Genomic DNA, 27,515 nt, shown 5'->3' on the forward strand with positions numbered 1-27,515 from the left:
AGCGAGGAATCGCGCGGCGCTAGCAGCACAGACGACTGGGCGGCCCGTATATAGGCTAAGAGGACAGCTAGGAGGGTGGGGGGGCTGAAGCCGCAAGGATGGAGATGGGGGTTGGGTGGAGTTCGGGTGTGCGAAGGGGGGCACGGGAGATGAAGGAGGAAAGACAGATGGAGAGATGCAACAACACTCTCACACAGTCCAATGCATGCTGGCTTCAGCTAAGGTCAACACTTTAACTTTAACTGGGCGGCGTGAGCATCAGCGAGCCGGTGGCGCGCCTGCGGAGAGTTACACCCACTGATGCAATCTCATTGTGTCACCTGAACAAAAGAGACCTTCCACTTCTCAATGATTGTGGAGCTCAGAAAGAATTACAATCAAAGCTCAAGATATAAAGCAGGCGTAAGCTAACATTAGCTCTTCCTTTTAGTCTCAATAATCGTGTTTTTTTGTTTTTGTTTTCATTTTAGCATGTCCGTCCGTCTGTGAAATAAACTGTCGACTGAATGTACAACACCACTTATACTGTTGAAAAAATGTCGCGCATTCGTAATTCTAAAATGTTGGCGCTCATAATACATTTGGATTGTGGAGCAAGCATGGGCCATGGGACCAAACCCATCTCCATAAGATTCCGTTTGAATGGCGTGTCCACACATGCGGGTGATGACCCAGAGAGCTTCATGCTGGCAGGGGGGAGTTCTTTGAAGCTAACGCCTTCAGTCAAATTGAATTAAAAGAAACTTCCCAAACAGAATGAGTGAGGGGAGCAGCGCCCTGAGATGCGTAGTCCCCAACGGCTCCACCCACACACACACCCGTGCGATCGCTCGTGTGTGACACTCAATTTTACACTGCTACATATGTGCACAAGAAAACTTTTGAGCAATACCTGCCTTGCACCAATAAAAAAAAAAGTGATCTTATTTGTGGTGCTCAGGGTAACTCTGTGAGTGGACATGTGGGAATGGGTCCGTTGCTACAGAGCTCCCCTGGCCTCTCTTGACACAATATACACCCAGGGATGGCATGGCTCAGTGGTAGAGTGGCCGTTTCCCAACCCAGAGGTTGTGGGTTCAATCCCCGGCCATTGTGACCATGTCAAAGTATCCATGAGCAAGATACTGAACCCCCTGTTGCTTCTGATGCAGTGTCATCAGTCGGTGAATGTGAATTCAGTGTGAAGCGTTTTGAGGGCCTTAATAAGTGAAAAAGCACTTTACCATAATAAACTGCTAATATTGCATATGAAAGTGTATTCCCCTACAAAAAGCCATATGAAGTGTAGAAAACACGTGTCGACGCCTAGATGCATTGACGACGGTATGATCTTCCAAGCTTTGTCAAGGTGTTGTCGTTCTCCCACCGATAATCCCGTCTTTCCCAATTATTTCCATAATGCCCGTACGCAATGCGTTGTACGTTATACGAAGCCTACCCCTCGGTGTGGACTTAATATTTCCTGACACTGCTGTTCCCATGAATGTGACGGAAGCTCAACTAAGGACTCAAAGGTTCACTATACATAGTTAAAAGGTCACTCTGACTCATGTATATTTTTGGCACAATGGTGGGCTCACTGTGATATTTTCCAATCTAAGTAAAAAAAAATATGACATTGTACGGCGTATTTAAACTTAAAGTTCTACGTCTACGAACTGTCAGTGAAGTAGGAATCAAACGATGTGTTTATTACGATGTGTAGGTGCTTATTCTAGAATACCGGCTACCTTTAGCAACAATGTGAAGGGCAGGATGGTAGAAAGACCTCAGAATGGTGTAGTGCATTTCGACACTCTTGTACTGCTAATTATAACCAACAAAGATGAAATTATTATAAGAAACTATGCTACTTGTATATCAGATGACTTTGAGAAGATTTGGAAATCAGCTCACATTTAAAGATAGGTTGTAGAGCTTTTAGTCACAGCCTCGTCTCAGACTGAGAATGTACAAAGACGGTGAATTTAGCAGGGTTATGATTTACAAGACTATACAATGCATTTTTTTCCCAATCATGCTCTTGGTAGAAATCAAGAAGCAGAAGATTTTGGCCACAGTTGGCCTTGTATATGCAGCAGCTTGTGCAGAAAAAAAACCTAAAAACACCAACAAGAAGAGAAGTCACTGCAGAATGTGGACACGGCTCTGGTTAGATGGACACGGACAGCAAGGTCTGCCTGTCCTACAAATGGTCATCTACAATTGTAGCAGTTGATCTTTTAGTCGTTGGTTGTCACGTCATCGCAAAGACCGTACGACTTATTATATTGTCAGACTGGGAAAAGACTGATCTAAAACAGCTGAGATGATCACCTTGCACTTAACCACCGAGATGACGGGGGCGCCCTGTGACTCCAGTAAAACTGTAAAACGTCCTAACGAATTTCAGTTTTTAGTTTTGAGACGGTGAACTTTGTCAGGTGTAAGGCCAACATTAGACAATGAAATCCATTTATTGCATCTCCACATTTACACATTCTCATAAGATCGGAGTTGACCCGCTGGTCATTGTATCACTTTCCTGCCATGTATCTGACTAATTTCAGTTGACAAAAGTTGATATGTACACTCTGTAGTACAACCTGCAGCTTTTCACGGCTGAGTCTTTGTGAGCTGACCACTTGGTCAGTGATGTTTGTTGCCCCCCCTCGATGGGAGTTTCTATGGAAGAGAAAGAGGAAATAATGGGGGGTGAACAACCAGGGTAAAGGGGAGGGCGAGGGAGAAAAAGAGGGGAGGTGGGCGGGTGCATGTGGGTGCCTGTGAGACGGGAGACAGCGGGGCTCAGTCAGTCAGTCAGGGAGAGACGGACAGAAGCCGAGCATTGGCGTTGGTGTGCGTTTGGGAATGAGACAGAGTTGCGTTTGAAGCCAATGCGTGGACACCGCTTAGCTAAGCTCACGTTAGCTTAGCATCACAAAGCTGGACAGAGGACAGACGCTGGCGAGGAGGACGGCGGGGAGGGCGACGTGTCGAATCTGCACTGCTTTTTCTTCCACACCTGAATGGATTTTCTTTCCTTCTGTCTCTTGTCGACGCTCTGTGGACGATAGGGGAGGAAGACGAAGAGGCTGCCGGACGGAGGTATGTTGCTTTGTGCTTCATTTGAATAGGGATGCTGCGATTTAATGGTTGGGGGTTGGGATGGAGAGCTGGGGAGGCAGGCGGGGAGGATGGCTGTGCATCAGGCGGAAGGCATCAGGAGTGAGCAGGGGGAGACGGCGGCGGCTGCGGCGGCGGCGGCGGCGGCACATTGCTGGCAGTAATGGAGGCTGATGTTTTGTGGTCAAACTGAAGCCGTGTGTGTGAGCTTGTCTGTCTCTCCCAGGTATTGTCTGTCTCTGCATGTCTCACAGGTAGATGGAAGTGTCACTTCCCACACGTATATTGTATGTTAGATCTGTTTCCAGTTGAAACACTCCACCTCTGTGTTAAATGTGCTCTGTTGACATGCTTTGTATTATTGGAAGCGTTTACGGCATCTGTATGTTTGTCTGTCTGGAGCGTTTCCTCTGCTTCACCCTCCCCTTTTCTTTTTATTCTTTCTTATAGTCTTTTTTTTTTTTTTTTTTGGCCCCCTCAATCTGTCTTTTGCCTGCATGACCTCCCCCTCCCCGTCTCGATCCATCCATCCCCACTCCCTCCCCGCCCCTCTAAATGGATCATTTTAGAGTCTTTCTCTTCCATTTCCATGTTGCTGGAGGTATTCACGCTCGCTAGCCCACGGTGCTTTTTACTGGGTGCAATCAAAAGACAAAGGCCATGTGTGCATGTTGATGGGGTGGGGGGGGGGGGCGGTGGACATTTTCGGGCAGCTTTCTGGCTGATTTAGCTTTACTCTGCACTGCTGGCCCTTCAGGTTTTTGTTTCTCTAATCTCTCAAGCTTTTCTCTTAACCTGGTTTTAGACTCGGCCCTTAGTCACCTTGTATAGGAATCGTTGAGAGCTGAACACAAAGCATTGGCCAGGAAGAGGAAAATGAGGGATAATGGTCCAGAGTACGGCCTGTTTTGATCCCCAGTTGGTGGTCGTGTGTGAATGCATGGTCTTTTCATCGCGAGCCTGTTTCAGTCAGCCGAAGCAGTGAAAACACCCTCCCCCGACTCAAAACACCCCATCCTAAATGAAAGGTGTCTGCACCAATGTCCAAAAAGCCAAAGGCACTTTGATATTTAATTCTCCACAACCACCATGCGGGGGGTTCTCCTGAGGGCTTTGCCAAATCAGGTGGGGGGCGGGCGGGGGTTAAGACGGCTGTAAGTTATAATGGTGATGGTCTGTTCCCCCCACTACCCGACCCCAAGTAAAACAAGCAAGGCCATGTGAAGACTGGAAAATGTTGGATTCTGTGGCCTGTAATTTTGCTTGGATTAACCCTTCATTGGGACAGATGGCTCCATCCCCCTGCCGGGAAAAAAAACAAAAAAAAAAAACCCAGTCAGTTTGTCATCCTGGGTATGTGCGTGCATGTGTAACACACACGCACACCAAAAACAAAAACAAAACCGCAACCAAAAGAACTGCCAGACTAGCTGTGGCCAAGATGGTGGATTGATCTGTTTTGGCTTTGGAAAATGACGACAGTCTGCTGGCCTTCCCCTTGTATATACTGAATGTGTGTTTGTGTGTACATTTGTGTATCCACGCCTCAGTATTCTCCTGGAAAATGTGAAAAAAAAAAAAACTGGCTAGCTTATCAGTCGAGCATATTTACTATGGTTATTTTGGGTATTGCTTCTGTAAAAGCTTCTGCACAACAGTTGGCTCTGTGAGTGTTTCCATATCTTTATGGGCAGATCCTTATTGTTGTCTGCTATATGGATATAAATGAATACATATTTATAGCTGCCTTTGATGAATCAGCCACACATGTACGGTTTGAAATCAGATGTTATTTTTGTCATAAGACGAAAACCAGATATTTCAAATGTATTATAAAATTACACTCTTAAAACACTTGGGTTAAAAATAACACAATTTTGGGACTAAAATCGACCAAGCCACTCGTTGGGTCAAATTGGGTAGTTTTGTACAAAACAACCCAGAAAGTTGGGTCAAATGGACCCAAGTAGTGGATCGGTCTATTTTTGACCCAAAATACTGTTATTTTTAACCCAACTGTTGATAGAGTGTATGATTGCTTTTTTTTTTTTAAAATACATTGCTTTGCAGTCTGTCAGATACGTTGTACATGTATAAGGATTTGAGTCAAGGATTTCACACAAACCCGCTCACTTATGGTGCAATTGGAATATATTGAAGGATAACTTCTCTGATTGTTTTAACACCGCTACCCCCCAATATCTCTGTTGACTGATGCCACCTTCATCCAAAATTATGATAAACTGGCCCTGTGTTGGATTATGGCAAGCATCTTTATCGATTTCATTTTGCATTCATGTTTATGCATATCTTGAAAAAAGGGATACACTGCTTTTATTAATGGTACAATATTATTAGAAACATTAACCTTTCTTCCCTGAGACTATATTTGAGGACTCTGGAATCTGTTCTCATCTGTTCATTGATCACTGTTGAGATGAAATTACATATCAGTTGAAGTAAATTGGCGGTTTGAGGAAAAGACCCGGTCATCCATCAGTAAAAGATGAAAGCAGGGCCATTTTTGCCCCACCGCACAGGCAATAGTCACATCTCGGGAATCTATTGCAACAGTCCTGTACCACTCTGTGTTGTTGCTTCTTCGCACATAACTTTTATTTACGTACGCGTTATCAATTACGTTTTGTATTCCATGCAAATTTATGAGCGCTGCCATCCGCATCACAAACTGCTTAAAATGCACTCTTTCAAATAAGTCATGTCCTGAATGACCCGCAAGCCTACACACAAGCTGAATAAGAATAGAGGCATCTATTTATAGAACAATTATGATAATAAGTCATTGCCAAACACATCTAATGATGTCCTACTTTTTAATCATTGCAGTGGTGTTTTTTTTTTTTTCCTCTCCTAAGATGGCATGTGCTGTCCTTTGAAAAAATCTGTCTCGTTATTTTTAGAATCAATCCTTTAAAGACAGTAAATTATAGGACACATACAGTTAGCGGATGACACCAAAGATATGAAACCAATCTCCACAAAAAAATAAAAAATAAAGGCAGTGTAATGGTGCGTGAGACTCTAACTAAAATGTTGTTCGAAATCTAGATAAAAGTGCTAACAAAGCAGTTTTTTTTTAAACCTTAAATAAATGAATTTGAGTCAGTATGGAACCAATGGAACACTTTTAAACAGCCTTAGTGGATTAATCCTGAGATGAACCTAAATGCTTGTTTGAAAGAGGCACGAACCCTCAGCTTTTTATTCATTTATCTAAAGAATTTTAGTTTTGATTGGGTAAACTAAGTCTGTATTCGGATGCATTGTTATGGGAAACCTTTTGGTGGGAGATGAACTCAAAAGTTTGGTTTTAAGAATCTAGAGTATGTTACACCAAAACTGACAAACATGGGAGTTTGCTTAAAAGTTAAAAAAAAAAAAAAAAAATAAAAAATAGGAAGCATTCAGGCTCCTACATGACTCCTTGTTTGGTTTCATGTGTTTTGTTTAGAGCTGGATGGACTCGTTGGGCTTCCTTATGTTGAAATGTTTTAGTACCTAATCTTAATTGGATTGTTCAAATCAGGTTTGTGCAGTTTTGCCTCGACAGATGTCATTTATTTACAAATAAGCTATGTGCGTCCTAAATGTGAGAAACGGAAAAGGCCCAGATTAGCATCATGACTATTTGTTTGCATATTAGCCTATCAACGGTTGTAGGTTGAAACATTGAGTAAAACCTGCACGGACCTCATGTATGAACTTAGACTTTCAGCACGCCTGGGTAAATCCGGGCCGGCCGGCCCTTCTGCAGTCTCTGACCGGCCCTCAGCAACCAACTGTCATCACAATCCATTTTCAGGGCTTGAGCTATACTTCTTTCTTCCTCATTGTTTCTTAATTCTTCCGTTCACCAAGACATGCTGGACAATTCAATACTTGCAACTTTGTGGCAACAGATGAGGCCACGCCCTTTTCCTTAAAGGTATGGTTGGATGAATTCGGGTGTTGCTCCGGCCACAATTTTCCAAGGTAACTGTAATCAACTACCATCACGTTGTCAGCCTGAAATGTGTTTTGGATGCAGAACTGAAAAACACGACTTGGGTGGAGACATCAACCGGCCATTAATACTCAATTGCTTTGGGAGCCTTGGGGTTATAGTGAGGTCCTCCTCCAAGTTTGTTCAGTAAACAGACTAATGTTACTACTCAAGTTTCCTCCCCAGTATCGGTCGCTAAGGGATTTAAAAAAACATTTTGAATCCATTGACAGAGCGAATTGACACCAAGATGTTGCCGCATGTTTTTTTCCATCTGATCAGTTGGATGTAAAAGGAAATCTATTTAAGTGTGTGGCCTTCCGATTTTCCTGCTCCACTTTGTCATCAAATTCAAGAATGTTAGGGTACACTGACCTGGAGCTCTATTTTCTTTTCGATCACCACCATATGGATACGTTTAGCCTTTCTTCCCTGTCGCCTTGTGGCTGTTTCGGAGTTCGCAAAAGGAGAAAGAGGCCTGGAACTAATTTTAGGAAGGTGTATGAGTCAGGTTCCCTTGCGTGTTTTGAAATTAGAAAAGACGACAATATTGGGAGCGAGGCTGGCGTTGAATTTCAAGCGGTATCTAAGAAGGTTATCAGGCAAAACTTCTCGGCACCCAGCCATGAATCCAACATCCAAGGAGCCATGCCCAACGTCGTCCTCCGGGATAGCATTCAATGTAAGTCAGAGCTAAATTGCAATGCCATGCCTGAGGGCGCAAGGTGGCTTTTTGCTTTGGGGAGAGGAAAATCAACTTTTTTTTTTTTTTTTTTAAACAACACATGATTATTTTCAGAACCTGGGTTCTGGTTGTATGAATTCATGAACCTGTTATGTTTGAACAACTGTAAAACTGATGCATTCTCCCTTGGTTTCGGTTTGAACTCAGTTGATTTCAGAACTATAGGAAGTGTATATCACTTTCCTAACCCATTTTCATCAAGAACTTTGTCTTGCCCAGAAAATCAATATAGTAATTTAGGTATCCTGATAGTTCCAATATTGTCAAGTCATTCTGTGCCTTCACAACTGGAAGGAATTCTACTTGTGTCACACATCTACAATAGAAGGCCATACACGCCCCTAAAATAGTCCACCATCCGTTAAATATAGATGAGATGCTTGCATTTGTCTGCCAACACTCAGTGCTTGAAGAATGAAGCTCTGAAGGTCTTCGTTTACGACCAGTCGTTTTTTGGAGAGTATTTTAACACAAACATGACTTGTTTGAGTCAACTAAACAACATCTAGTCCCACAAAATCATGAGATCCATAATGCTACACGACATTGGTGAACCATCAACAGAATATACTGCCAACATAAATTTACTGAATGTACTGCTTTCTCAGTTTGACTGAATTTTACTGTACTGACTACCTTTCAATTAACTGTTAATCCAAAATTCTGAGAAGACAACTTTAAGTACTGTATACAGTCACCTTCACCTTGACAATGACCAAGGTCATAGAAAGGGACCAGTCATGCATTGATTGTGGTCTGAGAAACAGACTGGTGCAATTGAATGCTCCTTCTTTTTGTGATTTGAGTAACATTTTGATTTGAATATGGCGTGGACATGTTTGCCTGTCTCATGCTAATTGGCGTCCAATATGACTTGAACTAAGAATGTTATTTGCGTTCTGAACTGAGCACAGGTAATAAATGTATACATTGACAAGTTAAAGTTGCAGGCAATATAGTGTAAATGTTAGCAGAAAATACAACCATAAAATGGCCGCAATATGTATAATGTACGTATATATAAAACAGTTACAATCAATAAATAATCGCCAATGCACAAATGAATTGCTGAATTGTTTTTACTTAATCCAAGGGATCCTCCAGTCTCAACTTCTGACTATTGTGAAACAATATTGAGGCCTTACTATGGAATGAAAGTGTTTGAACGTTTAAAATAACATGTTTGTTTAGTCCTATGTTAGACCAAAACCGCCAAAATCAAAAATAAATAAAAATTAAAATAAAACCAAATATTTAAAAAAAATTGAAATAAATATAATAAAATATAAATAAATTGATATTTAACTGTATTTACATATTTATTTTATTAATAATATTTATATTTTGTATTATTTTTTTTCAATGCTATTTTTTTATATTTGGTTTTATTTTCACTTTTATTTAGTTTTGATTTTGGCAGTTTTGGTCCTCCCTGCTTGGACTGCAAAAGTGGAAAGAAAACAAAAACAAAAGTGGACCTGCATCTTAATTGAGGGCATCATGAAGTACATTGCCTCACTGGATGTTTTATTTGTATTGAAATGTTGGTATACTGCGTTACTGCAATATGCCAATATGTTTGGAATTTGCTCAGCTGTGCTATGATTTAATCATTCACCTCATGAGCATGTCAGTTTAGTGAAAGTTGTGTGTGTACGTGTTGCAACAGCTGCTAATAATTTTGCATGTCTTTAGAGTGGTCCACATTTAACTGCTTTTCTTAAAATGACAAAGTGCGTCGGGATAAAAGCTGTCTTCATGTATCTCAAGGTGAAACAATGAGGCCCGAGGAGGATTATGTTCAATGTGTTTTATATGGCATGCTGAGTTTAGATTTGCTAGTGAACAACTTCAATTCCTGTGTAGCCCCCCCCCCCCCCCATCTCACACACTCTCTCCCTCTCTCATTTTTCATGTATGCATGATGCATGTATGTTTTCTCTTGGGGAGCTGGCCTTTGAGTCATGCGTCTAAATCATATTTCTATGCATGGAATCATAAAGGTAGTTGTTAAGCCAGAGTAGAACATGGCGTAGTATGCGTGTTTTTCTGCTTATATGACTTTTTAGCTTGGTAATAGGCTTGTACAGTGGATGACGTTGACTAAACACTTGACGTTGCGCATGTAGCAGATGGTTTGTCTGAAATTGTGGTACCTGTAATTGACTTTTGGAAAAATTCACATTGTATAGCCCGCCTCATATCTAAAGTCAACTGAAATAGACTCTTTCTATGATGTAACGGGATAAGTGGTATAGTAGGGCTGGGCAATTCATCGAAATGTAATTGTGATTTTGATTTTTGCTTCTTGCGATCATGAAAACATTTTAATCGAAGAAAAACAATGTGTGAAGCATGCAGTGTGTATGTGCAAGCTTCTGTGTTTTCAACCTTGTCTTGCTTGCAGCCAGCGTGTGATGTGTGTCCTTCCCGAGATTGCTTTAAGACGTTCAACACTTCAGTTGGAGTTTCAGAGCTGCCAAACTTTATGAATTGTCCATATTTTGTTTTGGAATTACTAACTCGTTATGCCCCAACTTTGATTGCTGGATGGCTAACTAACGTACTGTAGATAAACACAATGCGGAGCCCGGGAGGCAAAAAGTTCGCTTGCCGTCAAGAAGGGAGAACGGGGAATAAGTAACCGGAGAAAGACGGAGAAGCCATGCTAATTACTAAGCTAGCATAGGCTACATGTGGACGTAAAACGCAGAAATAAGTGATTAGGTGATACATTACACTTGTCACGCAAGTCTGGTTGGAATAGCAGATTGGAATCAACCTTGAACAGCAAACTAGCAGGCAAAAACTCTACACAGTTACACAGGATTAGAACCGGAAGCCATAAATGAATTGGTAAGTCACCGCATACGTCAGCTGATAAAAGTATATTACATTAATATGATAAATATTTATAATACAAGATACACTTTATTATCCCCACAATAGGGGAATTTGCATCATTCCAGCAGCAATAGCGGATGCAGGAAAGAGAATAATGGCATGCAAGAGAAGACATTTTTTGCACCAACACACAAAATAGAAAACTTCACTATTGTCCGTGCATAAACTATCCAATCCATCATCATAATTTGTTTGGAAATAGTTCAGAGTTTTATTTTTTACTTTTTGGATCCGATTAATTAATCCAAGATGAATTTAATAGACTTGCTTTCATTACTATGGTTGAAAACAGAAACAGCAAAGATTAATTCATCCATCCACCCATCCAACCAATGACAGATATTTTTGATAATGGTTATGATTATGTCGCGCAGTTGATCAGTATGCATGATTCTTTTCATCTTTTTACCTAATATACTACAAAACCTTCCCACAGTAATGTTCTTGACACAATACATAAACTGTGTAAATTTCTATCGATTGGGAGCTCTGGAGTTGACTATAAAAATGAACACACAACAAAAAGAATTACACACATTGTAGATTTAAATACAAGATTAGAAATATTGCCAGCTTGTTGGTAGCCAATTGAAGGGCTAACAAAAATTAGCATTACGGGAGGGATTGACCATCAAATAACAAATACTCACAAACAAACGCTGTCGGAACACACATAGACAGGTAATCGAACAATGCTAACATGTATTTACATTTCCTAACTAATTTGTTCTCTAGTTGTTAAGTTACTGTCTTTTTCAAGTTGTGTTTAGGTAGGTCGAATGAATGCTAAGTTTTGAAATCAATGAATAATATTTCTGAATCATGATTTCAATGTCAATCAAAAATAATCCAGATTCTAATTTTTCCCATAATCGCCTAGCCCTACAGTATAGAAAAGGAATGAATGTTTTTTTTTGTTTGTTTTTTTTTTTTAGTTGTAGTTTGCAGTGGTGTAAAACTGCTCAGCATGTTGAGCGTATTTTGATGAAGCATTGCTGGTTCAGACCTCCAAGTGCCACAGCACGAACTCTAATGTCTCACCACTGGATTCTCTGATCCGCTTTTGAAATGCAAATGCTTTTTAATGCCACCCACCCATGTTGGCCATGATGTTAAAGTTGCAACGCCACAAGCAAGTCCGTTGGAAATGTACACCCCTCCACCTTTTTAACGATCATGAAAAAAAAGGCAGCCGACTGTATATTGTCTGCTGCAAATTGAAGCAGCCGAATCAAAAACTGTGTGTAAAAGGCAACATTTTGGCTTTGTTTACCACATACCTTTAAAATGAGGCAGTTGGTTGTAAACACTCTTTGATAGTATCTTGTCTACTGCTGTAAAGGGACTGGAGGAAGGACAGACACTTGAGCTTGTTTTACACCGATATTTATTTTACAACGTCACCATGAACAAGTGCCCTTTGTTATGCTGCGTTGCCTTTTACAGAAATGTGTCTCTACCAGCAAAAGGTGCCAACGCTGCTTCTGCTACAGACCGCTTCATTTGTTAGTTTGTCCCTAACAGGCACGACTTTCTGCCATACATCTTTCTATTGTTACAGGTTTTACATTGTGGTGAGTTGTTCATTTTATCCCTAGCTTAAAATCACAACATAAAAAGGGTTTTGCCTCTCAAATTCTTCCTCCAGTCCTTTTTTTATTTTTTTATTTGGATGTATAAGGGTCCATCTCAGCCGGAGTGTGTCTATGCATGGCTCTCATGACTCCCAACCTGTCTTTCCGCTACACTCTATTTAACAGCTTGGTCAAAGGAGCTTTTGTGGGGGGGCACTGAATTAATTAAGTCTATAGAGATGACAGTGTCTAACCTCCTGGGTTTAAGCCAAGGTTCCACTTTTTTTTTTTTCTCTTTTATTTATTTTTTTATCCCATTTGAATCACCGGTCACAGCTCCTGTTTAGTGTGGCATTGAATTAGTATATACGGTACATTTTTTCAGCTGATATATCCAAGGGGGCATGCCATTAATAATTACAAATTACAAAAAAAAAAACAATTAAAAAAAAATGTATATAAAAATGTATATGTGTGTGTGTGTATATATATGTGTGTGTGTATATGTGTGTGTATGTATATGTATGTATGTGTATATGTAAACATATATATATATATATGTTTATATATATATATGTATATATGTATATGTGTGTGTGTATATATGTGTATATATATATATATATTTATGTGTATATATATTTATGTGTGTATATATGTATATATATGTATGTGTGTATATATATGTATATATATGTATATGTATGTATATGTATATATATATATATGTATATATGAGAGGATTTTCCAAGTACAAAAACATACCAAAAAGCGTCAAATGCATGGCGTGCATTAAGAAACATGATGAGTGAAGTTACTGGCAAAACACGATGCCCTTTAAGTTAAATCACATTTCTTCAACCCCATTATTTTCTTTGCCATGAAGCCCTGACTTCAAAATAAAAAACAGAGACTTTATCACATCCAAACATTTCATCTTTGATATGAGTTATCTCAACGTTTAATTGGCCGAACTCTGGCCGGTATTATTATCTAGCAAAGGGTTAAAATTGGCCTTAAGAACTTTGAGCCTTAAGCGCATCTGCACAGTAAAAAGGAATCTGGCGAACTGCTGCATGGGAAAGATTCAGTAAGCCTTTGCATGTATTGCCTGCTTCAGCCCAATGAAGAGTTTGTATCCACACATCTGTGATTAATCACTTGTGTCACTGAACATGGCTGCAGTGGGAGGCCTGTCCCAAAGTCCCCCACATGTCTATTTTTACCCATTTATTATTACCAACACACTTGTAACAGAATGATTGTGAGATTACACCGCTTAATCAAAGGTTGGGGCGGTCTTATTTGCATGACTAATTATATTTATTAACCATTGACAGAAATGGAACTAACAGGGGAATCCAGCTTTGTGAATCAAATTTGGGAAAGTTCTCGGTGGCGTTTAAAGAGGGCAATTGAACGATGGGCGGCGAGAGTACCACTCGTGTGGTTTGCTTTGTGTTCTGAAGTGGCGTAGCTGTGAACGCGCTTAGCATTGACACCACACTGGCCAGCGAGCAGCAGTTGTTAAAGGCAAGCAAGTGCCAGGTCTCACTGCTTACGCGCCAAGCTGTACTCGCACCGAAATCACATATGGCAAATGTAGCACCTTCGTGGGAGTTCTACATTGATACTTCGCGTTCCCAAACAAGTGTAAATCGTGGAATCGTGTAAACGGACGCTGTGCACCATTCATGTACTGTACTGCAATACGTTTCTCAACCAGGGTGTTGTGGCACCTTTGGTGTGCCGTGAAAGATCGGGGCTGCTGCGGCAAATCATCCAATTTCAACTAAATTGTCCAAAAATGATTCTTTATGAATTACGTGTTATGTTACTTCCTCTATTATGTCAGCAAACATATAATGATGGATACAACAATGGAATGCTCTTCCAGTAGGTAGCAAAAGGTATGTTAAAAAAATGTCTGTCCGTCCATCTTTTGCCAGCGGAATACAGCGGAATGTTGTGGCTTCCTGTGTGAAGTGAAATAGGACCAGATTTCATTCTGAAAAAAGTCAATTTGAGAGTGAATTGAGCTGCAATGATCTTTATTATTTCAGGAGTCATACTTTTGTTGACATTTTTGTTTGGTGGCGCGCCATGAGATTCTTGTAATGAAAACAATGATTTGTCTCTTTTTTTTTTGTCTTCTTTGTAATGCGCTTTTAGGAGACAACAAAAGTTTAGCTTTGGCTTTACAGAGTCCTTTCTTTTACTTTTTTGCCTTGTTTGTTTGCTTACTTCCTGCTTTCTTCTTTGAATGCTCAGGTACAACCCGAACCCCTCGTGAAGGAGAAGTCCCTGGTGTAGACTACAACTTCCTTTCGGTTCAGGACTTCCTGGAGTTAGAGAAGAGTGGGACCCTGTTGGAAATCGGAACATATGAAGGTAAGTTTAAAAACTAATATACAATACCTTAAAAGTACTTTAATAACGTAGTGACAAGTACATTGTAGCACAGGGATGGGCAATGTAAATGATGGAGGGGGGTCACAATTTTTCATCAGCGCTGCTGAGAGGCCTATATAGGACTGCACACTTCCTAACCAGATTTATGACCAAATTGTGCACATGTGTTTTTTTTTTAATTGAACCAATGCACAGAATCAACTACAAAAAAAAAAAAACCATGCTTTGACCCCCTTGTGCAAAGGGCTCTCTTCCATATAATTCCCATGCAATGATGGCACAAAACTGCTAAACAGCAACGCGAAATTAAGTGCAAGGATCTTGTGCATATTTTCATAAAAAATCAACTCACTCAGAGATTTTAATATTGTACTGCCATGTGTTTGTCCTGCAAATCCCCAAATTGAGACGCTGGCTCACTCACTTGTGTGAGCAGTGCAGTAGGGCAGTAAAGTTGGTCCCAGATGCGTCCCGCCCGTAAGGCGAGTCCATCACAAAATGGACTAATTTCTCATGCACTTCAAACAAACTGTCAATTCCGTGAAAAAGCGAATCGCTGTTGTTTGTGTACTTAAGTGTTTGACGTTGTGGTGGCCATGGCACGCTCTACATAGAGCACAATTACTGGTATGTGTGCTAAACCTGGTTGATACTGGTATTGCATCTTTCAATGACTCAGCTACAGTATTCAAGCAACAGTTTTATTTTCACCAAAGAATCGAGGGCTACCCCGAGCGTGGGCCTTCCGACAAGCACTTCACGCCGTCCAAAACTCCGTCCGTCCCCCTCAGATGATAGCCGTTTGTTTCACATGAATACTCTAAAAAGAAACCCGTCACATTCCATCAGACAAACTCAAAACTCTCTATTTGCAAACAAAGGCTTTGGTAAATCCCCCAACACACACACACATGGGCCAACAAAAACGTTGACCCCTCCCCTGTTGTCCTCTTACTAAAATACCCTTATTTTTCTCTCTTTTTGTAATCCTGCTCTCTGCCTCCCCCTCCTTGGTTGCCTAGGAAACTATTATGGGACACCCAAGCCGCCGGTGCAGCCCCCCGGTGGGAAAGTGATTACCAATAGCAGCGGCGGTGATGCCCCACGGCCAGACGGGCTCAGCGGTAGCCTGCCAGGCTCGCAAGACTCCACGCCCCGACGCACCAAGTCCTACAATGACATGCACAATGCTGGAATAGTGCCTGGAGAACTGCCGCAGGAGGACGACGAGGACCTCCCTGACATGAACAGTAGCTATACAGGTATGTCACATCGTAGAAGCAGCCTCTTGCCTAAGTTATACAGTGAGGCTTTTCAAGCATTTGCTGGACAAAAGCAACACTTTTTGACATTCAGGCGGCGATTTTGAGCAAAGGTCAGTCTCGTATTTGGCCAATCAAACCACTGTTAAATATCAGTTTCATTCAGTTCGACGTAAAATTGTGTTCTTAAAGCGGAAGTCAACCCCCAAATTTTCTTGACAAGAATGTGTTCTATGCGCCTCCACGAGCCTAAACACGGCATTCTGATGAATATTGTTTGTGGAATATGAGTTAAGTAGTAAAATGCACTTGTTTTTATCCATCTCGGGAGGCGGCCATTTTGTCACTTCTGTCGACTGAAAATGACATCACATTTGCTCAGGTCACGACCAATCACGACTCACCTGTTTTTAACGCTGAGTCATCATTGTTTTTTCTCCTGAGCACTGAGCAATTGTGATGTCATTTTCAATTAATAGCAAGTGGCAAAATGGCCGCCCGCTGAGATGGACAAAAATGGATTTTGCTGCTTAACTCCTATTCCACAAACGCAATATTCATCGGAATGCCTTGTTTCGACTATTGGGCCTGCATAGAACATATTCTTGTCAAGAAGATTTTGGGGTTGACTTCCTCTTTAACTACTAAACTAAGATTATACTTAGGATTTCAAACTCTCTCATCCAAACAGCTTTCATATTCACTATACTTGATATTCCACACGTCTGCGTTTGTGTTAGTTCCTTTAAAGGAAAAAAAAAATACTTTTAATCTTGTAAATGCACAAACTTAGGGGAAAAAAACTCCTCAGCAGTAAACTGTCAAAAAAGTCACGTCTATTTAATGTAGACTAAAACACGAGAATGCGATTTATTTTCATGCTGCTCCGTTTAGAAGGAATCAGCGGGAGGTTTGGAGTGGTGATGGGTAAAGTGGGAGGCGATCGTGAAAAGTGGCAGGAAATGAAAGCGAAAGAGGGAGTGGTTGGGAAGGCGGAAAGGGGGCACGCGTGAAAAGAATGTGACTACAGAGAGAGACGCGCGGAGGCAACGAGGGAGGATAAGCTAAAAAAAAAAAAAAAAAAATCAAGGAATTGTGGCAAAGCACTTTAAGACAGAAGAGCTTCTTTGATTGGTGAGTAGAGGATTTCTCTGGGTTTGGATAAGTCTGTCTTTATCCAGCCACCTAAAAAAATAAATAAATGAAATGCTGCCACCTGGCTGCAAGCAGCGGAAGGTGAAAAACTGACCAACCTCTACACTTTGTGGCGTAAGAGTGATAAGATTTGGTGAGTATCGTTTAAAATGTGCGTGTGCACAATGGTGGCATCGGTTCTGTTTTATTAAAATGGCTTGCTGCTATTTTATTGCTGTGACTATTTCTGCTATTTCGTCCAATGTGTTAGTAGGTCAAACGGGCTGTGTCAGAAAGTTGACCCAGCCTTAAGCTGTTTTTACAATGTGTTCTCTGGAGGTGGCACCAAAAGTTGTTTATTTGCCGTCTGTGCCTGTGCGAGCTGTGAAGGTGCCAGTCAAGTGTGAGAAGTGAGATAACAGGAAGCAAGGTGATAGCACTCCACGGGCCCTGCTAAACGTGTGAACTGCCCACTCAGCCGTCTTCATTTAAGTGAATGGCCGTAGCAAGCTGCACACAACTCGAGTCAGCGAGTTGTTTGGATTTGTGGCATCACGGCTTCTAAAACCTCATCTGGCCTGATCTTCAAGTGCGGGGGGGAAGGTCAAACCGAGGACATTCATATGACCGCGGGAATGGATTGTATCCCGTTTGTCGTCTCGACCAGGAGAATCGAGTGAATTAGACGGGATCCATCGCTCGGTGAGACCCTTCACCCCTCGCCAGAGTGAGCCATCCTACCTTGGGACGACCCCCTTACCACCGGCCACCACGGAGAGCACTCAGCAGACTCACCCTAACCTGAGCCATCCTCCTCCGGAGGACCCTCAGGGACCTCTGCCTGACAACTGGGAGATGGCCTACACTGAGAACGGAGAGGTCTATTTTATAGAGTAAGGACACTTTTCCATGCACAATCATAATAAAAAGGCTGCACTTAACACCAACTGTATACACCAAAGTATAAATTATACTGCACTGGATTATTTTTTGTTGAATTTACTCCATTTTATTTTGTCAAGTGGTTGCACAAAATAAAATCTTTTCATTTTTTTCAGTGCAGTACAATTTATGCTTTTTTTCCCAGTTTGATTTTACTCCATTTCATGGTTGCACAAAATACATTTTTTTAGGTAGTGAATCTGATTCCACATTTTATTTTGTGCAACCACTTTAACGAAATAAAATTGAGTGAATCCAACCCCCCCCAAAATTCAGTTTGTATACGGAATAGCCACATCTAAATCATTCAAAAACATGATAATAGGTATCGATCTAAATCCGTAGAGCCAATTGATTGTTAAAAAGAACACAACATTTCCCCGGGTTAATTTTGTGTCCTTTTCAGCCACAATACAAAGACCACCTCTTGGATAGACCCTCGGTGCCTGGACAAACCTCAGAAACCCCTGGAAGAATGTGAAGATGATGGTATGAAGCTGTGTGTTTGTGCTTGTGTGTTTTCATGGTCAGTTGTGTTTTGGGTTATTGGGACTCTGCTCAGTCCTCAAGTCAATCTGAATATAGAGCAGGGCTTCATTCCAGTAGCACAGCGGCACTTGCCAGTGACACATTTTCAATTTTAATGTGTTTCTGTCAAGGAATGAAAACCTGAAAAGTCTCTGGGTGGGATTTCTCTTCATTTGAGCAAATTGTCCTACAGATTCAGGAAGGAATACAAATGATGCCTTTCTCATATGTTTGCACACTCAATGTGCACCACACCGTCCATAAGATTGTAATGTATGCAGGAATTTGGTTTCCTCTGCTAACACTTTGTATGGTAATCCATAATGTCCTTATGATTGTATAGCAACTCGAACCACACGTGCATCGTGTCGTGCATGGATTCTTAGTGTGCACTGAGGCAATGTACAGCCCTGGCTTTGAATAACTCTTGCCACCTAGTGGCAAGACGTTGTTATGACAGTTGACTCATGCACTTGCACATCTCTGCCCTGTGTGTTCTTCACTTGGACCTGTGATGCTGTGGTGTCCACCTGCTGAGCAGAAGGGGTTCATACAGAGGAGCTGGACAACGATCTTGGTGGGTACCCCCACCCAACGCACCTTTGTCAATCAACACTTTCAAATTCACCACAACACCAATGACAACTTGGTTGTATACACACTAAATCCACAATCACAAAATAATCCAGAATTTTGATTGGTGAAGTCCAGTGAGACACAAAAATCTATTGTACTATTCGCATCAATCTAAATCTAAATAGCTAACGCTGTTCACCCCAGGAGATGAATTACAAGTTTATTAAGCACATACAGCCATGAACACGTATTGATGGGTACGGTTTGGATGGAGACTTAAATGTGAATTTCAATCAAGTTACTTTTGGTTACTTTTCATCATGCAGTTCTGAGTCTTTAGCCGTGGTTGAATATCAAGTCACACGTTAAGCGCCTCGTCATTATTGTGCCACACAGATGCTCCTCAATATTTTACCTTTTTAATCTTTAGTTGTCATTTAGCATTTTTAAAATGTCTCCAATTCTAATTTAGAAAAGCGGCATCCCCTGGAGCGGCTCATCCAAATAAGTGAAAGATCGTAATGACAGTGCCACTCGCTAGTCATCTCACTATTATGAGACATTTTGCCACACGCGGTCTTGACCTTATACGGCCCACAGTGTGTGAATTTGAATTTTCACAAACACTGCTTGCAATTACAAATCTGGCCATTTAATTTCGTGTGACATGTTCACACATGCCAACGTACACACGTTAACAAGCCGTCGGTTCATATAGCAAAGATGCAAATGTATCTGAGGAATTCCGCTATGATTAGCATTTCTTAACGGGTGTTTGTTTGAGGCAAACAAGAACACGTTTTCCTTTTTGACACCTACCGGCACATCCTAGCCTATCATCCACTCGAGATAGGAAGTGTCTCCAGACACTTTGCGTGAAACTACCATATTAGAGGCGGTAGGATGAATTCTAATAGCAGTCTGACTTCCTGTGATTGTCACGAGTCTACCTGGAACAACAATGCCATTTTGATAAGCAGCAACAATGTTTTCTTATCCCTGAAGTTAAGAACGAGCCTCACAAACTCAGCCCTTACGAACCATTTTTTCCGTGTCCTACTGAATGTTTGCGTTGTCATCGTCCCTTCAAGCCGCATAATCAAAGAACACAAAATCCATTCCGATTTGACATTCAATCATTAGTGTTAGCTGAAGCAGCCGACGGCAAGCTCATTCATAACAGCGGCAAATGCAAGCGGGCGACTCTGACGATTGACTTTTGTCTTGTTAGCAGCTCCTTTTTGTTGAGCATCTTACACAACGGCCATATTAAAATCATCAGATCAGATGAAGCTCCTTGCCGTAAGACCGCCTCCCACTGGACGAGCATACTCGATAATTATCGATTGGAACAATCCAATACAGGTGGGTGAAGGAATGCAGTCAAGCGCCGCTCAGCGAAGATGAGCAGTGCCTGGCACTGTTTATGAATGTCAGCGTTTCATGCATGCCCAAATTCTCTCTGTGAGGCGCATGTTTTCTCAAGAGAAATCAATCACAGCACTGCATCAAGAGAATGAGACGCAACCAAAACGTCACTGCCGGCCTTGCCTTCGGAATATGTTTTGGCGAGTAGGTGGTGTGTGCTTGCGCTGAAGGACAAAGGCACGGGGTGAGCAAATGGTGAATGAGCGCCACGCGCACACGTATGCTCGTCCTGGAGTGGAGCTAGCACAGTGTGAAATCACACGGGTGATTACAATTTTGCACAGGGTGATGCGTAAACGCCATTCTGCTTCATGTTCCACTTGAATACGTTTGAATTGCGATTCGCCGTGCTCGCCCTCAGGCGCAGCACTGTAACCTTGCATTTCTGACCTTCTCCGCGCCTTTTGTGTTGGATGCAATTTGCGGGGATAAAATAAGTAGATTTATGTTTTTTTTTTGGGAAATAAGAATTTTGTCAAAAATCATAAGAACCAGTCTGGAAAAAAGTAGTGTCGAGGCAACGTTATGCACAAACATGGAGACACAAAAAATATTTCTCCAAAAAGGATCTAGGCTTCGTTTTTTTTTTTTTTTTTTCATAAACTGCAATAATAAACACTCAATGTTTTTTAACTAACCCAGAGAAATTAAAGTCTCTTTTATAGGACCGTCATTGATGTCTGAATATCTGTGAAGTCCAGCATGGTAATAAGATGATCATGCGTCAGAGATGATTATTTCAGATTGATGTGATGCTCATGGGGTTGATCGCATCTGACCTTTTATTAGCATCTGCAGTTGACTCCACTTGGTCGCCGTCGTTGAAAAGAAGCGCGCGGCTTTTCAGATTAGACTCTTGGAATGAGCTGCGACTCGCATACCGAGTAAAGCATCTGACCGGAGGGGAGACGATATGCAGAACCGACAGCAAAGATGCTTCTGGGAAAATTAGTTGATGCTGATTGTGATGTGTGTCGTGCGTCTCTGACAATGTGGAAGCTATCCAATAATCATTGTTGACCAACTGCTTAAAGGGCAAGTCACCCCAAACATCTGTTTTTCAAGAATATGTTCTATGCAAGCCTACTAGTTGAAAAAAGGCAATATAATTCATATGAAATAATGAGTTAAGCAGCAAAATCCACCCGTTTTTAGCCATCTCACGGGGCGGCCATTTTGTCACTTCCGTCGACTGAAAATGACATAACAGACCCGACCGACTACCTCAGGGCTCAGATAACGACCAATGGCGGCTCACCTGTTTTCCGAAGCTGAGCTATGATTGGTCGTTATCTGAGAAGTGACGAAATGGCCGCCTCCAGAAACGGGTGGATTAACTCTTATTCCACAAACGCAATATTTATCAGAATGCTGTGTTTCAGCTAGTGGACCCGCATAGAACATATTCTTAAAAAAACGATGTTTGGGTTGACTTCCGCTTTAACGCTGAAAAGGACATGATTTGGTATTTCCGCACTTCAAAAAGTTCGTTTTGGTGGATGTTTTTGCTCTGGACCGCCTCTATGTCCCAACCCCGCTATTCGTACACACACCCTCCTGCCCGTTTGCCCAAAGGTGCCTTGTTGAGTTGTTATCTGATGTGCGGAAATGTCAGCAGTGTGCAGAGACATGAGGACAAGCAGACGGCAATGGATGCTGAGGGCTCACTATGGCCCTGGAGACTGACTGACAGATAGATACAATGCAGAGGCAAAATGTTCCCCACTGGCCTTGCCCGCGCTCGCTCAATACATGTCATCGAACTTCTTGATGCTCTTGTACTTTCCTCTTTCTCACCAGGCCGGTCTTGTTTGATTCTCTTGTAGAACTTCCGCCAGGGTGGGAGAAAATAGATGATCCAGTGTATGGGGTCTACTATGTTGAGTAAGTGTCACCATCAAATCACCAAGCACACACGGCAAATGAGTGAATGCACTGGGTGCGAAACAACAAAAGAATTCTGGAAATGGTAATGGGTTCAGTTATTACATGCGCAGCCACATTCGGCGCCAGCTATTTTGGTCTTTTTGTGTAATGTAGGCCATTTAATTTGTGTCGCTGTCATTTTGAAATGCACGCCGTGTACAGGCGCGCGCGGACGCAGTGTCGCACCATGCGTCCCTTGTGTGAGACCTTTGAGAACGAGCGTGAATTCAAATAATGTTTCATTCGTTTGTTGCTCATTGGTGATGCTGCTCAAATGGCTCTCGGGGCGTCAAAACTGCATTTCACAGTCCCCCCCCTCCACCCCCGTGCGGCTGCCGTGTTCGTCTGATGCACTTATTCCAAATCTCTGTGGTTGTTTTTTGCATAAAGGGGTGTTTTTTTTTGTTTGTTTTTTTTTTTAAAGTATCTTTGACAGGTTTTGTGTATGAGTCTGCATGTTTCAGTGGCATACATAACTTGCGACCCATTTTTCATTCCCACATCATTGTACTTTTTCAAACGTGTTCTCCTTTGAATCATTTCTCGTGACTCACCTTTGCCCTCCTCCGTTGGGTTTGCAGTCATATCAACAGGAAGACCCAGTACGAGAATCCCGTGTTGGAGGCAAAGCGGCGCAGGCAAGTGGAGCAGCAACAGCCGCAAGTGCAAAGCCAGCAGCCACCTGAAGGTGAGCAACGCATCAGAGGTGCGTTTTCAAGAGCGTCATTCATCGAGTGTGCCTGCCGCCACACTCGTTTTTATACACTGTACGTGTTGTACGATTTGATGTTGCCAGCTGTTTCTTTATGATTTGCTCAGTGTCCTCCCATGAGGGTATGCCTTTGTTTTCAGGCTGTGTCAAGGTAGCCATTTGGACTTTCCTCTCATTTCTGTTTGCCGGAGTCCATTGGGCCTCCCATTTGTAGCACAAATCGGAAATCTTTTTTTTCCCTCCCAAAAATGAGGACAGGTGTCTTTAGCTCCTAATTTGTGTTTCGTAACAACACCAACAATGTGGCAACACAGCCAATATTCAGCTCTTTTGCCTTATACATTTGCATAAAGTCTTATCGAGCGAGTAATTGTATATGTATAGAAACGGTCCCATCAAGCTCCGACTTTTGCCCGTTCAGCAGAAATTGTTCGATTCCGCTCGACGACCAGCTGGCTTTTCTCCCATCTGAAACTTCAATCCCTCCACCAACCCCTCAATACCTTCAAGCAGCGCTTTCAACCACTTTTTCACCCCGGCATTGATTATACAGTCGCTTGCTCTTGGAATATTAATGAAGGTAGTAGTGTGGCCTGTGCCGCGATACAGTAACAAAGTCATTAATCAAAGATGCTATGAAGAAATGAGGCGCTCCGTTTTTTATGCACTTGCATTGTTATTCAGACGGGAGACGGCAAGTGTTAAAAGTTTCATGACGTTTGTACAGCCTATTTTAATCTTGAGCATACACGCTTAATTGTTGCTCAGTGGGGAGATGTGAAATCAAAGTGTAGATTTTAAGCATGTATAATTAATTATCGTATTCTATTTAAAACACTTTTTCTTCGCATTTTTCTAGAATATGCCTTTCCGGGAGCCGACTATATACAGTCTGCCGCTTTCTATTACAGAATGGATTGAAGACTCAACGTTTGCTGGGGCCCCGCTAACAAGTTACACTGCCAACCACCAAGAGACCTACAGGGACCCTCCGACTGGGCCCACCGTGCCAATGGGACAGAAACGTAAGCGGGCCAAACAGGACCCTTCGTTTCATCGACATCCGTTCTCAATAGCGTGGGATTATTTGTTCGTAGTGTGCAAATTCCAGTGGACAGGATTTTTTGACTACGCCACTGATAGCTGGGTGGACAGATTGATATATAGATAGAAAATAGATATGATAGTTGGGAGTGGGCATCTCTCCAATTAAAGATAATTCGATACGTATCTCGATACATGGGGTGTGATGTGATAATTTTAAAGTGGAACAGTTCGATACGGTTTGATTCAGTGGGATTCAGCTTCGGTTCAGTGTGGTTAGCTCGTTCACTGCCATTGACGTATTTATTTGTCTTTTCACAGTCCAGCCATTCAATTGCAGGGACTTATTTATCTTTTTTTCCAAGCTTAGGGTAAAAGATGTCTGGCAGTGAATGAGTTAAATGCGGTTAAATATATCATTTTATTTTGATTGTGCAAGTATGTCACAACGTTCTTGATATGGGCACATTTGGCACTACGGCCATTTCCCAATGAAGTAGCGGTACTTGAGTTAATGCGGACGTCGTTTTACGGCGCGACGCGGCTGCGTTTTCCCTTCTTTTCAGTGTTCAATTTGGTCACAATGCTGCACTGCCTTGGCTGCTGCATCTTTCAAACGAGCCTCCAACAAACAACTAGTTCCTTCAGTGCAACCTTTCTTCTTTGTCATTTGTTGAGGTCGACTGCAGCTTGTTCATTTGCTTTTCGCTCTTAACGTTCTGCCTGTCTGTGTTGCTCTTTCATCCTCTGAGAGCTAGCTTTTACCTTTAGCTGCATTCACATTGCCTCCCTTCCTGACAAGTTGGCGTATCGGAGGCTAACGGCACAGGCAGCATTTACTTGGCTCTCCCATTCAGACAGAACTCATGCGCGTTAGCACAGCAATTGTGGCATGCCGCTTACAAATAATTTGATGTGTTATAAAGTTAGCACCAGAAATCTGGTACGATGGCCATTGCTTTGAGCGCAAAGAGTTATGAGCAGCCATTATTGAGTGTTAAACGTCGCTCAGTGGTCGCGCCGGTGACGGGTTCGGGCGCTCTATTGCGTCTCTAATGCAACGTAGCAACCCCACCAATTTGACTTCAACCCTGCGTTGGTGCTTTAAAAGCAGCACAGCGAGCGGGGGAAAAAGCCGGCAGAGCTTGAGTTGTCATTATTTAAATGTTTTACTTTGAATGGCATAAAGGCTACTTACAGTATGTCACTGTTTGTTATTTTACTGTACATGTTTGTTTAGGATGCATGTACTGTATTTCGAATCTGTATCAATCAATCAATCAAGCTATCAACTAACATGCCCTGTAGATAATACCATTTTGTATTACTTTTGGGTGACACAAATAGAATCTCAAGCAGAGTAATTCACTTTCAGCTTTTGCAATGGCACATCTGTTGCATTGGAATGTAATTACCGGTAACTGGATGTTTTATTTTCAGGAGGAAAGCCTTTCTTTACCCGGAACCGATCTGAACTAAAGGGGACTTTCATCAATACCAAGCTGAAAAAGAGTCGCAGAGGTTTCGGTTTCACTGTAGTGGGAGGCGACGAGCCGGATGAATTCCTGCAAATCAAGAGCCTGGTCCTTGATGGGCCCGCCGCCCTCGACGGCAAGATGGAGACAGGTTAGGGCACTCTATTGATCAAGGATCACATAGACGGAACACTGCTTTAATGAGATTTTCTGGCTGCCGATTACACCCAAAAGCAAAGCCGCACCGTCATCAAAGACTGACGCTGACGTCTCCGTTGTTTTCCCTCCCCAAGGTGACGTCATCGTGAGTGTCAACGACACCTGCGTGCTCGGCTACACCCACGCGCAAGTTGTGAAGATCTTCCAGTCGATCCCGATTGGCTCTATGGTCAACTTGGAGCTGTGCCGGGGTTACCCGTTGCCCTTTGACCCCGATGACCCCAACACAAGCCTGGTTACCTCCGTCGCCATCCTGGACAACAAAGAGCCCATCATTGTCAACGGTCAAGAGGCCTCCAGCAATACGTACGATTTGCCGCCCAGTCACAGCGGTCAGAGCAACAACAACGGCTCCACCAACGGCCTGGCGGCCCTCAATGGCCTCCCGCGACCTCACAGCCCGTCTGCGGAGTTGGCCTCTGACACCGCATCCCAACACGGCTACCCCAGCGATGTGGTCACCTTGGCCTCATCCATTGCGACGCAACCGGAGCTCATAACGGTACACATGGAGAAAGGAGACAAGGGCTTCGGCTTCACCATTGCCGACAGCCTCGGAGGCGGCGGCCAGCGAGTGAAACAGATTGTGGACTATCCGCGCTGCCGCGGCCTCAGAGAGGGCGACATCATTGTGGAGGTGAACAAGAGGAACGTGCAGAGTATGTCTCACAACCAGGTGGTTGACTTGCTCAGCAAGTGTCCAAAAGGCAGCGAGGTCACCATGTTGGTGCAGAGAGGTGAGTGAACGCTTATTCCTGCTTTTTTTTATTTTTTGTTATTACCAGCAGAAATGAGTGTGATGTCAAAGAAAAAAAAAGTTTCATGCCTCATGACAGTTTCTGTCTTTATATTTACGTCTGAATCAGTTGTAAAGCAAACACAATGTTTTAATTTCCTTAAAAATTTTTTTTTTTAAATATTTCAGTGCTTGTCAACAAAGAAATCTTGAGGCAGCAAATTCCAAAGAAATTTACCTTCATTCTCCCTGAGACTTTCAAACCTCCAGAGCCCTAAAATTGACGTGTATTACAAAATGGACCATTTACCCTGTCAAACTGCCCATCCTTTGCTCGAGGGCTAGTAAAGACAACAAAACCATTTATCTCTCTTTGTGCTTATATGTGTGTGAATGTGTTGGGTTGATTTCTTTGTTAATGGCCAAAGCAGTCAAAGGAAGCTGGTCAGATGAAAGGCTGCCAAATAACATTGCCGTTTGGCATAGTTTAGTAGTTTGCTTGTTTCTCGTTTTCTTTTGCCCGCTCTGACTTTTACTTGTGAGTGCTATTTACTAGAACATGCAGGAATACACAATTGAGACTTATCATTATGTGCTAAAAGAAGGAGTCTCAATACACAAGACAACAGTTGTAAACACTGGATTTGTCTCATTTTACGTTCCGCAGTTAGGGAATGAAATAATGTTCGTATGAAGGAACAAAATGGAACCAGTGTTGCTCAATGCATGTTGAAAATGGAATTCTCCAACATGTCTGCGAAAACCTACAGCTGATTGATTACAACCCATT

General features: G+C 42.3%; 1 protein-coding gene across 6 annotated transcripts in view; it reads left to right on the top strand.

Moving 5' to 3' along the window:
* magi1b (membrane associated guanylate kinase, WW and PDZ domain containing 1b) overlaps positions 1-27,515 on the top strand; it is a 96,095-nt gene that overhangs the window by 38,082 nt on the left and 30,498 nt on the right. For all 6 annotated transcript variants that reach the window (XM_086041838.1, XM_086041842.1, XM_086041840.1 and 3 more), the window contains exons 3-12: positions 14,603-14,722; positions 15,766-16,005; positions 17,807-18,032; positions 18,488-18,570; positions 19,151-19,186; positions 22,440-22,497; positions 23,121-23,227; positions 24,163-24,276; positions 25,736-25,921; positions 26,064-26,726. In XM_086041838.1, the coding sequence (XP_085897964.1) occupies positions 14,603-14,722; positions 15,766-16,005; positions 17,807-18,032; positions 18,488-18,570; positions 19,151-19,186; positions 22,440-22,497; positions 23,121-23,227; positions 24,163-24,276; positions 25,736-25,921; positions 26,064-26,726 (1,833 nt within the window). The remainder of the gene's footprint in view (positions 1-14,602; positions 14,723-15,765; positions 16,006-17,806; positions 18,033-18,487; positions 18,571-19,150; positions 19,187-22,439; positions 22,498-23,120; positions 23,228-24,162; positions 24,277-25,735; positions 25,922-26,063; positions 26,727-27,515) is intronic.

This window comes from Filicampus tigris, chromosome 9, assembly GCF_054856515.1.
Source record: "Filicampus tigris isolate MCC_2025a chromosome 9, RoL_Ftig_1.0, whole genome shotgun sequence".
In the NCBI taxonomy this organism is placed as follows: domain Eukaryota; kingdom Metazoa; phylum Chordata; class Actinopteri; order Syngnathiformes; family Syngnathidae; genus Filicampus; species Filicampus tigris.